Below are 11,530 nucleotides of genomic sequence, written 5' to 3' on the forward strand. Positions count from 1 at the left end.
GGACCCTGCTCTGCCAAGCCAGGCGGGAGGGGGGGGGGAAGGCGGGGCGAGTGGGAGGGGCAGACAGAGCCAAGGAGGCTGCAGTGACCTACATCTGTCCCAGCACTGCCTGTCCACCGGCAGTCCCTCCAGGGCCCCCGGCAGCGCACAGCAGCTGGAAGCAGGGAGGAGGGGGCAGACGGGAGGCTGGAGGCCAGCTGTGCGCCCAGGTAAGTGGGCACCGCACACCTGGCTGCTCACCCGGGGCGGGGGCACGGCACAGAAGGGACCGCTTTCTAGCTTTTCCACTCAAGCAGGAGCAGGCGGAGGACATGAGATTAGTGAGGACATCCCGTGGCGGCCGGTCACGCCCTGGGGTGCAGGGTCACCCCTCTGGACAGGGCAGACGGTTTCAGTGACCCCGTCTGGGTGCGTCTGTCCTGGCCCTGGGTTTCCTGGCACCGTTTGGCTTAGAGTGTGGCCAACACGATGGCCAGGCTACAGGTCCGACTAGCTGTCCAGAGTCAGGGCCTCGGGGCTGCACAGGGCGCGTCTGATTCACACAGGCGAGAGAAATCCCATGTGCCTCTCTGGGCCTCAATTCCTCCCAGCTGGGGAGCTGGGGGCAGGGGTCCTGGAGGGAGAGCAGGGGCCAGGGCAGAAGTGCTGTTGGGCTGGGGTGAGGGCACAGCTGCTGTTTGGCACGGAGCAGAATCGGGGCTCTTCTCAGAAAGGGAAAAGCAGCGTGGAAAGGGGACTGATTCCTCCCCCCACCCCCACTGAGGCCAAGTCCTGCCCGTCCCCGGCCAAGCAGGCCGCTCGTCCATTCGTCATTGACCTTGCACCCAATCTGGCTTCTTCCTGAAGAGAATGGGGGTCCAGAGGGTGAGACGGCTTAACGTTGGGCCCCCAAGTCCCCATGGGGCTTCTGCGTCTCTCTCCCTTCTCAGCTGGGACCTGTAGGCAGGGAGCAGGGGAGAGGACGGTGTGAGCGTTACCTTCCAAGTGTGACAAACAGCCACGTAAGGGACTGAGCTGGTGGTGATGGGGACAGGTGATGAAGATGACAATGAAGAGAGCAGTGGTGAACTTCTCCCGGGTGGGGTGGTGGACAGCTGCCAGGCGGCTGTCCTGGAACGTGGGTGGGACAGGCGCCCCTCTGCCAGCGTGGCGGCTGCCCTCCCGCCGGCCTCCCTCGTGACTCCGTGCAGCACGGCGGCTGTGGCCCGTGGCCCTGTGACCGCCCCAGAACGCCGCTGGTGTGCCATGGCATTCCGGCGCCCGGGGGGCAGTGGCTGGGCTGTGGAAGGGACGCTGTGGGCCAGAAATGCCAGTGGGTGGGCACTTGTGAAACGGAAGGTGTCCTGAGTGGAGGAATGTGCTCGGTCACGTGTGGGTTCCCTCTGAGAACAGGGCTCATTGGGCAGGAAAGCGGAGTCTCCGAAGTGGAACGCCACGGCCAGGGGCCAATCGCACAGGAGGTGGGGCTGCTGGAGGATTCTGTCAAGACATCCCCTCCCCACGACGCACGACGCCCGGGGGGCCCAGAGCCAGGCCCCTCCCTCTCCGGGGGGCACGCCCTGTGGTTAGAAGCCGCTGGGAGGCTCTTGTCCACCTGACATCATAACTCACTGGCCTCAGAGGGGGGCAGATGGATTTATGAGGATCCCACCGTCCAGGGCGGACAGGAGCTCACCAGCAGCCAAGTGGGGGAACTCTCCCCCGCAGACCCGGCAATCCGAAGGGTCCGGACTGGCTGAGGGTGGGAAGGAGAGGGTTGCTGGGTCCTGCTGGAAAACCTCAGAGTTCGTCTCCGGGAAACTCACGTCCAAAGTCAAAGGGGCCAGGCTGCTAGAGCTGGAAGAGCCCAGGACGCCGGGAGCTTGACCTCCTGAGGCTGGGGAGTCTACGTCTCACCCTCGCTCCTGGGGTCCCACCAGGAGGCCAGGCCACCAACATAGTTTGTAGCCTCAGCCCCACGGTCTCCTTTGCCTGGAGAGGGACAACTGGGCAGTCTCCTACCCTTCCCTACGTCTGCGTGATTGGTTTTGCTGGACCCCGGGGTTAGACAAGCTCTGGGGGGCAGCAGCTCCAGCCGGCTCCCACCCCAGATACTGGCCGACACACTAATGCTGCGGGACGGATGGGGTTAGACCCGCTGACCTCCTAGAAGCAGTTCTGTCCTCTGTTCTCAGGAGACCAATCGCCACTCCCAGGAGCCACAGAGGAGCCAGACCATGGCCGGTGAGAGCGCTACCCCGCCCGAGCCCCTCACTGCGCCCCTCACTGGGTGGAGGGGGTGCTCAGAGACCTTCAGGGCCTCACCTGTCTGCTTTCTCCAGGGTCAGCTTTGGGTTTTGAGGGTGCAGAGCTCCCTGTGGGGCCCTACTTCCTGCGGAGAACCCCTTTCCCACTCTCTCTTGTCTAGCTTTTCCCCAGAAACACTCCCAGGGTCTCCCCAAGGTGACCCCCGCCCACTTCCCGGGGGCTCCATTCACGCTGCTGGAGGACCAACCCAGCCACCACTAGGAAATTCAGAAGCACCGCTCACAGGCCCTTGCTCCCGGGGTCAGTGGGTCAGCGCTCCACTGTGTTGAGGGCCCCCCATGAGGAAGGGGCCGGGCCCATGTGCATTTCCTCCCCAGGGAAGCTGAAAAAATCCTCTCTGCACGGGGTGACCATCCGGCAGCTGGTGGATGAGATCCCTGAAGGGTGCAGCACGCCAGACTTTGAGCAAAAGCCGGTCACCTTAGCACTGCAGGAAGGTGAGGCTGGGGGAGGGGGGCTGCTGACAGAGGCACGACGGCTCCCCCACCTCCAGCATGCACAGCAGGGGGTTTGGGGTGGGCGGCTGGAGTCCTTCCTGACCTGCCCTGACGTCCCAAGCCCATCACCACTCACAGCACATCTCCCTATATTGGGGGGGAGGGTGTCTGCCTGTCTGCCTGGATCCCCAGAAGAGGAAAGGGACCCGAGGAGCAGGGTGGGTCATGTGGTGTACGAATGCAAGACATCCATGAGCAAGGACCGGCGATGGATCGGGGAGCAGGGAGAGACTGTGCCTTTCCTCAGCGCCCTCCCCGCCTTCTGCCTCCAAGCAGCTCCTGCCGGGGGCGATGTTCAAACTGAGTGAACTTGGGCCCCTCCAGCCCTTGCCACCAGACCCCCAGCGGCTCACAGGCTGGGCTCTGAACCCTGTGGTAGAAAGTCACGCGAGAAAAGTACCCAGGGGCGTGGCGGGGACACAGGCTGCTGGGTCCCTGCAGGGAATTCCAGTTTGCAACCTTCTGGTGCAAGAAAACCATGGCACGTTGTTTTTCTAAATCTGACTCCAAGTCCTCCCTGGACAAAGTCGTGAGAAACTGTCTCTCCTCATGGAGAAGGACCCTTGGGTGTTGGCACTGTTCTCTGCTGACACATTCCAGGGAGGAGCGGAGGAGTCCTTGAGGGGAGTGGCTCCCAGGACTCTGCAAGCCTGGAGCTCGGGGTCTTTCTGAGGCTGGAGCTCCTTTAGGTGCCAAAGAGCCGTTCCTTTCCCAGGTTGTCACGCCCGCCCGGAGAGTGACGCAGAACCCACAAAAAACTCACCCCCTTCCCAGCCTTGGGAGAGCCTGTCAGACCCTTTATCACACCCGCTTCCAAGACACGCCCCTCCCTCCTAAGCCCCGCTTTCTCCATGGACAATCCAGGGGAACCCTTCCCCTAACACCCCAGCTCCTGCCAAACGAACCCAGGCAGGGACAGCCTCTGGGCGCCTGGAAACTGCTGCTCTCCGTCTGGCGTCATAAGAGTCCCCGAGTCTGGGGACCGCAGCCTGGCACCCTTCCTGAATGGGCGGCCAAGATACCTGGAGCACGGAGCATAACGTAAATTGACGGCTCTATGCTGTCCCCCGCCTCCCGCAGCTTGTTAACCTCCCCCGCCCCCCCTCTTCCTGCCACAGGAAAAAATGCCATCTTCCGGGCTGTGGTCTGCGGGGAGCCCAGGCCCGAGGTGTACTGGCAGAGCAGCAAAGGCGAGCTCAGCAACTGCAGCAAGTACCAGATCTCCTCGGCCCCGGGCAGCAAGGAGCACGTGCTGCAGGTGAGGACGCGCGCCTCCTGCTGGGATGTCCCCGTCTCTGCCTGTCCCACGCTGGAGTGCCCCTGACACTACCTGTCCCGTGAAGGGCTGGTCAGCGGCCTCTGGTCCCCAGAGGAGTAAGAGGGGTCAAAGACTCAGCTCCACTCTGTGGCTCCAGGCGGCCTGAGCCAGGTGTGTAGACCTGGCAGGCTGGCCGGCACCTCCATGGAAGTCAGTCACTGTGAGAAATATTCGTAGCTACCAGCCATGGAAACCTTACTATGTGCTGGGCTCACCATCTGGCACAGGTGATGCCATTTGACCCCAACCACTCACTGCGTTGTGAATGAATTAGCCTCACCTTCTAAGTAAAGACACTGAGGTTCAGAGAGGTTAGGGAAACCGCCCAAAGCCCCACAGCCCGAAATCCCTGACCGAGACCGTAGGCACTCAGCCCAGACCCCGCTCACCCTGAGCCGCGCGCTCCTTGTGCCTCTGACGGCAGAGCTGGTGTTGCCGTCCGGTGGGGTCTGGGTCTCGTTTGCGCTCTGTCTTTCCCGAGGGGGACTGCGAGCTCCCTGAGGACAAGGACATGTCCTTGTCCCCTAGCACATAGCCATGTGTAGTGACAGAGCAGGGACGTGCTAGCCCGTCCCCTGCCCCTGGCCTCTCCGCAGATCAACAAGCTGACGGGTGATGACATGGACCAGTACCGGTGCTGGGCAGTGAACGCGTACGGAGAGGCCACGTGCTCGGCCAGACTCACAGTCATCGAAGGTGGGCGTGTCCCCCTGCCCCCCATCAGTGCTCAGGGCGTTGGGGAGCCCTAGAGGAGTCAGGGGCCTCGCACGGTGTGGGGAGGCCGGGGCGGGGGGCGCCTAGAGGATGTAGGCGAGAGGCTGCAGGGCCAGACAAACAGCTGCTGGACGTGTTGGGCAACACGCGGCTTAAACCATGGCAGCTCTCGGGCAAGCGAGAGAGCAGCTGGCCCTTCAGCTGTGTTTCGGCTGTGGTTGCCCATGGCCACTTCACGCGAGTGTGCCGCCTCCCTGGCCCCTGGAGGCTTGTGAGTCACCCCTCCTCCTCCCCGGCATGAGATGATGGGCAGGTGGTCGCACTTGGGCGGTGCCAAGGCTCGGGGGCATTAATGCTTAGGGTGGGCAGACCCTCTGCCCGGCCATCCTTGCAGCTGGGCCTCGCCACACCTTGGAGTGGGGGGTCGGGGCCCCGGTGCTGTCCTTCTCAGGGAGGCCACCTGTGTGTCTGGCTTCTCCCCGTGCCTGTCCATGTTAACTCTTCCATCTTCTCCCCAATGGTCCAGTTGGCTTTCGGAAGAATAGGAAGCGGCAAAAGGAACCCCAGGAGGGTAGGTGGCACGGTCGTCAGAGGCCTCCGTGGGGCCTTTGGGGGATGGGCTGCTCCTTGCCTGCTGCTCTCGACTTGGCCCAGCCTGTCCCCAAGGACACCTCACGGGTCCTCACCAGTCCACAGGAGACCCCTTTCCAAAGCTCAGCTGTTGCCCTGGACCACACCCCACTTCTGTCCCCTTTCCCCCACCCCCCACTTCCTATGGGAAAGCCCTGCCTTGGCTCCTGGGGACCCCACCCTGGGATTGGGACCTCATTCCTGTTCCTTTTCCAGACCTCAGGCAGCAGCTGGCAGAGTTCCGGAAGATGCTGAAAAAGAGGTGGGTCTGGGCCTGTCGAGGGGGTTGGAGGCCCCCGTGGTGCCCCTCCTGGTTGCTTCTGCCGAGCTGGGCTCAGCTCTGACCTCCACCCGGAGCACAGGCGGGTTGCTGGGCGGAGGCAGCCTCCGGGCGGGCGGGAAGAAGGAATTCTGGGTGTCCCGCTTCTAAGCCCCATATCCTTGCGTTGTCACCTCTCCTCTCTGGAGCCTGACTGGCTCCTTGGTGAAATGGGGCGCTCCACCAGAACAGCGATTTCAAAAAATGTTAAAGCAACAGAACAATTGCCCTAAAAGACATCTTGCCCGAAATACACAATACAGGTGGTTGGGAGCAGACTTTCTCCCGGGAAGCTGACGCTGTGGGGTGAGGGCCACCCCTGTTCATCTCCGGGTCCTGCAGACCCAACGGGGCTCAGCCCCACATCCCAGCCTCTCTGTCCCTTTCTTCTCCGAAGAGGAACGCTCCCCACGTCCCCTCGGGGTGCCTGCTCCTGGGGCTCGCTGGCCCCTGACCTGCCGGCCTGCTCCCCAGGGCGCGGCCCCCCGCCCCCGAGAAGGTGGTGGACCGCGAGCAGGTGTGGCAGCTGCTGATGACCGCGGACCGGAGGGACTACGAGCGACTGTGCCTGAAGTACGGCATCATGGACTTCCGCGGCATGCTGCGGAAGCTGCAGGAGATGCGCCAGGAGAGGGAGGACAAGATGGCTCAGGTACCGGCGCCGCCCGCTCGCCTACACGCCCGCCCTGGGCTTGCGGGAGACCGAGCCCCCAGCGCGTGTGGCCGAGGCCCCAGGCTGCCCAGGCGACGTCCGGGCTGTGCACGCTGGTTCTGATCCCAAATCCGGGGCCTGGGGAAAGCTCGGGCCGCGCAGCTTGGTTTTCTCCTGTGTCACCGTGGGTGTGACAGTCCCGCCTGCCCCGTAGGGTTACGGAGAGGGCGGTGAGGAGATGCACCTGGGGCCCTGAGCTGAGCAGGGGCCCCCGGGAAGGGCCTCCTGGCGGCTGTCATCGTCATCATTGTCACTGTCGCCATCATCATCACACCATCATCACTGCTGTCACCACTGTCATCATCACAGACCTTGGGGACCTATCTAATTTCCAAAGGCCTCAGGGAAAGGAATGTCACAGTGCCCACTGGCATTTTCATCCCAGCATCTTGTAAACTGCAGGGAGTTCTTGTGTGGAACCTAACTAGAATCTAAGTCTAATTTTTCTTCTGGAAATTCAAAACACTTATTTTCATCATCTTGAAAACAGTATTTTATCAAACCTCCTCATCTGCTTTAGCAACAGCGCTTTGCACACAGTAGGTGCTCACTCATTTTGATTGGGCGGCATAAACGATGAGCAGAAAAGTCCTACTGTGTTCTCAGAGCCCCTGGACACCTGGGGTTCTTTCTGGCTCTCTGTCCCGACCGGATGTCCAACTTGAGGATTCCCTTCCTCGAGGGGCTTCAGTCTCCCACCTGTGAAATGCATTTCCGACTGGGATATTGGGGGGCTGGATCTGAGGGGTTGGAGTGCCCTGAAGAGACACTTCAGAGAGCTCCCCTGGTGGGTTTGTCTTCCCTAGTACCTCAACTCTGTATCCAACTGGAAACACATCAAAATCACCAAGGAGGGGATTGCAACGTTTGAGCTGGAGCTGGACCTCAAAGATTCCGAAAGCAAGATTTACCTGTACAAGGTGAGGCTGGAGGGGCCACTGGCTTGGCTGGTCCTCGGGGCAGGAATTGCGGGGGGCCCTGCTGTGCCCCTCAGCCCCATCCTAACACACACTCTATTATTTACTTGCCATGCGCATTGTTTGTCTGTCTCCCCCATAGCATCTGAGCTCCCTGGGCCAGGAATCCTTGCTTTTTATCCCCTGATGTGTCCCAGTACCTAAAACACCCCCAGCAGATAGCAGCTCTGTGGGGTTCGGCTGAGGTGGGCGTGTGTGTGGACGCTTGGGCTCCGCAGAGCCTGGAGGACACCTGAGGGTCCTCTGTTGTTGTCATGAGCGGACGCCCAGCGCCTGGCACTGCCCCCAGTTGCCACTAACCTCACAGGGCTGCGTGGGTGGTAGCTCTGCCCAGTGCCAGCTGCACTCTGGGCAGCGTCAGGGGCCTCCCGTACAACACTGGCAGGTAATTTACTCCAGGGTCCGACTCGTGGACATTTCCAGAGTGTTTGCTCCCCTCCAGGCTTGCTCTCCACCCCAGCCCTCCCCTTTGCCATTCAGGAATGTGTCCTGCGGTCTCCGGGTCAGTGGCAGACAACTGCTGAATGCAGCCGGAGTGGGACTGTGGCGGAAGGTGCTGGGGACCCGCTGAGCCCCTGAGCCCCCTCCCTCTTTTCTGGCCTCAGGATGGCGAGATGGTCCGCTACGGCTTCGACAGCCAGAGCAAGCGCCACGTGCGACGGCTAGGGAGGCATTACCAATTCCAGATCCAGGACCTGTGGCCCGAGGACGCTGGCATCTACCAGGTCAAGGTGGAGGACGCTGAAGTCTTCTCCACAGAACTGGATGCCAGTGGTGAGTGGGCTTCCCCAAGCGCGTCTGAGTGGGTGGGCCTCTGGGAGGGGGGCCACGTCGGTGCCGCGGCTGGGGGAGCGTGGATGTGACAGAGACCGTGGGGAGAGGGGCGCGCACCCAGAGGCTCACATGGCAATGATCCCTGTTCCGAAAGTCTCGCTCCATGCGCTGCTCTCCTGGTGCCGAGCTGGGCTCTCCTGGGTTTCGGCAGGACACATGATGCCCCGGCTCACAGGCCTTCTGCAGCGTGTAGTCAGCTCCCCATCAGGTCCAAACTGAGCTCACAGCCCCCAGAAGCCTGCTGCTTTCTCATCTGCCACCCCTTCTGCCGTCCTCCCAGCCCTCCTTAGCAATTCTCCACTGCACACTCGTGCCCTACCCAGCCCTCTGCCTCCCACCCGGGAACTGTCCTGTCCCCACGAGTAGAGTAGCTGCACACACACCACCCGAGGGGCTTCCCGGAAGGAGGGGAGGCAGAGGTACCGTAGACCACGTGGCTGAGCGGGGTTGAGGGAGAAGGAAGGGGGAGACCCCCAGCAGGCCCCACATGCCTGGGTGGGGGTGCTGGCCGGGCCACCTCTGAGCTGAGAAGACTGGGTCACATCATTTAACTCTTGAAGCTTCCATTTCCTTACCTATGAAAAGGACATAGTCAAACCTGCCTCGGAGGCGGCCGTGAAGCTCAGTAAGGTGACATGTGTAAAACCGTGGGACTTGGCACGGTGGTGCCCTTCACGTACCTGCTTTGCCCCCAGGCATAACTTTTGGATTTAGAATTACAGAATTCTAGAGCTAAAAATAGTCTTCCTGTTCATATCCTAATTATAACCCCTCGTTTTCTGTGGGGTAAGAGGTGACCCATCCAAGGTGACGCAGGGGGTTTGTGGCTGAGCTGTGTGAGCCGGGGTTTCTGAACTCCAGCCCCGCAGCGTCAGCTCACACTGTCCCACGGCCAGGCTGACGCCCGTTCCTTCCTCCCCCGCAGCCATCCCGCCCAGAGTGGTCGTGCCGCTGGCCGAGGTCCACTGTGACGCTCAGGGTGACGCCGTCTTTGAGTGCGTTCTCTCCAGACCCTGCCCCAGCGCTGCCTGGAGTTTCCAGCGCCGCCCACTCCAGCCCAGTGACAAATATGAAGTGTCCGTGTCCCCCGACGGGCTGACCCACCAGCTGGTGGTCAGGGGAGCCCGTCTATCAGACATGGGCCCCTATTCCCTGAGCACCGGGCTCTACGCCTCCAGCGCCTGGCTGGTGGTTGAAGGTAAGTGGGTCACACCTGTCCCTCCCTGTCCCCACTGAGGCCACACCTCAGGCCAAGGAGGGCGTGAGGAAGGCCAGGGCAGGGGGTCCCTTTGGTCAGTCACTTGCTTGGGATGGAGATCTCACCCTCAGAGGATGAAGGGCTCCTTCGGTCTGTCCTGACCCACTGCGTGCGGGGTCTTCCCAGCCAGCGTGGTCCCGCCCAGGGGCGTCTGCTCCACTGGGCTTCCGGGATTTCTCTGGAGCACAGATCCAAGCTGGCCCTGGGGTCTGGCGCAGGGCTGGGGACAGTGGCCCAGGCTCCATGGGTGAGAAGCCCCTGGGTCGAGCCAAAGAGCACCCTTAACCACTGCACCCCTGGCTTTTGGGTTCAAAGTGCTCCCAGAAAACTGTAAGGCAGACCGCAGGGCATGTAGGTCTTTTAAAAACCACGTCGTTGCTCGTGGCAGTTTGATAAGCAGGTGACGTGGGGCCCCTGTATTTTCTCAGGACACACACAGCGGGGTGGGGGGTGGGGGCGGGGCTGAGGGCACAGGACTGGGGAGTGCCCAGCGATGGGGTTTATCTGTCACCGAGCTGGCACATCCTGGCTTCCTTCTCAGGTGGTCAGCTCAGGTGTCTCTATGGGGGAAACTGAGGGTCAGGTGAAGCAGTGGCCGTTGGACAAGTGACAGCTGGCCTGATGCAGTGGGTCTTTTCTCTGTCTCTCTATGGGCACGTTGACCTCTCACCAAAGATGGGGACAAAGGCCTTCTGACCACCAGTGCTGACCTCCAAGTTCAGCTGCAAGGAGCCCAGACCTCAGAAGCAGGAGAATTCGGGAGCGCCAGCAGCGAGGGGGGGAGGCTTAGAGGGCAGGGCCCCGCAGGGAGCTCCCACGAAGGGGCTGGGGGGGCTCCCGGGCTGCAGCTCACAGCTGGCCCAGACACAGGCGGCCTTGGTGGGCATGGCTACGCCGCGATGGGGGACGAAGGCGCCGCTGACTCAGCCTGGGGCCCTGGGCAGGCGAGACAGGGCTTTCTGGACGCAGAGCGGGGCAGAGCTACTCCTCCCGGGGAATACCAGCTCCAGGGCGAGGGAGGCTGGGACAGGAGCCTCCTGGGGAGGCCCCTTCCACAGGGAGAGGGACCGGGGTCAGGGCTGGGCCTGATGGAAGGTCACGGTGGCAGGGACAGTGACGGGGACAGGCCTGGTGGGACGGCAGGGTCCCAGCACCCTTGGGCTGGAGGACGCGGGAGAAGTGAGGAAGGACAGGGACAACTCTGGGGGTCCCAGTCTGGTCCTATGGGGTCTTGGTCCGAAGGGGAAGCCATGGAGGTTTTGCAGGGGGAGAGCCTCGGTGAGGTGGGGAGAGGGGAAGGTCTGAGCAGGGAACGGGAGAGGGGCGCAGCCGGGGCCGTGTGGGGTCCGGGCACCGGCCTGGGGGAGGCTGGAGCCGGCAGTGCCGCCGGGGGTCCTGGCGCCCTGGGGGCTCCTGGAGGAAGAGGGTCTGGCTCCAAGGCAGGCGGGGGCCCTGAGACTTGGGACTCTCGGGGAGGTGACAGTGATGACCATGGGGAAACACGGGGCTACGGGGGGTCAGGGCAGTTTCCAGGACAGACATCTGCGGGCAAGGCCCCCCAGGAACCTCCATCAGCTGGTGGCAGAACTGAGGGCTCCTGGCCGGAGGCAGATGGTCACGGCCCAGGGGAGCTTGTGGGTGGGGGAAGGGGCTACAAAGCCAGCCCTGGGGGACCAGGAGGTCCTGAGGGCTGGGAAAGGGGTTCTCAGGGGTCCCAGGGAAAGTGGGGCCAGCAGACAGGGGTCGCCTTGGGTGAGGCAGGGGACGGCTATGGAAGCCCCGAGGGTTCCCAAAGCTGGACAGCAGGTCACAGGGGGGCAGGGGAGGCTGGCAGGAGAGGGGCTCAGAGCTCAGGTCCTTGGGGTGATACAAGGTCCAGCCTCAGCCAAACCGGGACCCCACACGGGCCTGGGATGCTGGGGTCTGGTGGAGGGGAAGGGGGTGTGAGTGGTGCCCAAGTGGCT

At 62.5% G+C, this 11,530-nt stretch overlaps 1 protein-coding gene across 1 annotated transcript in view; it reads left to right on the forward strand.

Annotated features, from left to right (window-relative positions):
- Positions 1-106: 106 nt before the first annotated feature.
- Positions 107-11,530, forward strand: part of IGFN1 (immunoglobulin like and fibronectin type III domain containing 1) — a 25,632-nt gene continuing 14,208 nt past the window's right edge. Inside the window, exons 1-12 of the mRNA XM_019637998.1 lie at positions 107-209; positions 2,175-2,223; positions 2,625-2,744; positions 3,923-4,062; positions 4,719-4,818; positions 5,363-5,407; positions 5,683-5,728; positions 6,260-6,437; positions 7,304-7,417; positions 8,080-8,248; positions 9,234-9,506; positions 10,242-11,516. Coding sequence (XP_019493543.1) covers positions 2,217-2,223; positions 2,625-2,744; positions 3,923-4,062; positions 4,719-4,818; positions 5,363-5,407; positions 5,683-5,728; positions 6,260-6,437; positions 7,304-7,417; positions 8,080-8,248; positions 9,234-9,506; positions 10,242-11,516 — 2,467 coding nt within the window. The 5' untranslated portion in view covers positions 107-209; positions 2,175-2,216. The remainder of the gene's footprint in view (positions 210-2,174; positions 2,224-2,624; positions 2,745-3,922; positions 4,063-4,718; positions 4,819-5,362; positions 5,408-5,682; positions 5,729-6,259; positions 6,438-7,303; positions 7,418-8,079; positions 8,249-9,233; positions 9,507-10,241; positions 11,517-11,530) is intronic.

The sequence above is a fragment of the Hipposideros armiger genome, unplaced genomic scaffold (genome assembly GCF_001890085.2).
Source record: "Hipposideros armiger isolate ML-2016 unplaced genomic scaffold, ASM189008v1 scaffold_37, whole genome shotgun sequence".
Lineage (NCBI taxonomy): Eukaryota > Metazoa > Chordata > Mammalia > Chiroptera > Hipposideridae > Hipposideros > Hipposideros armiger.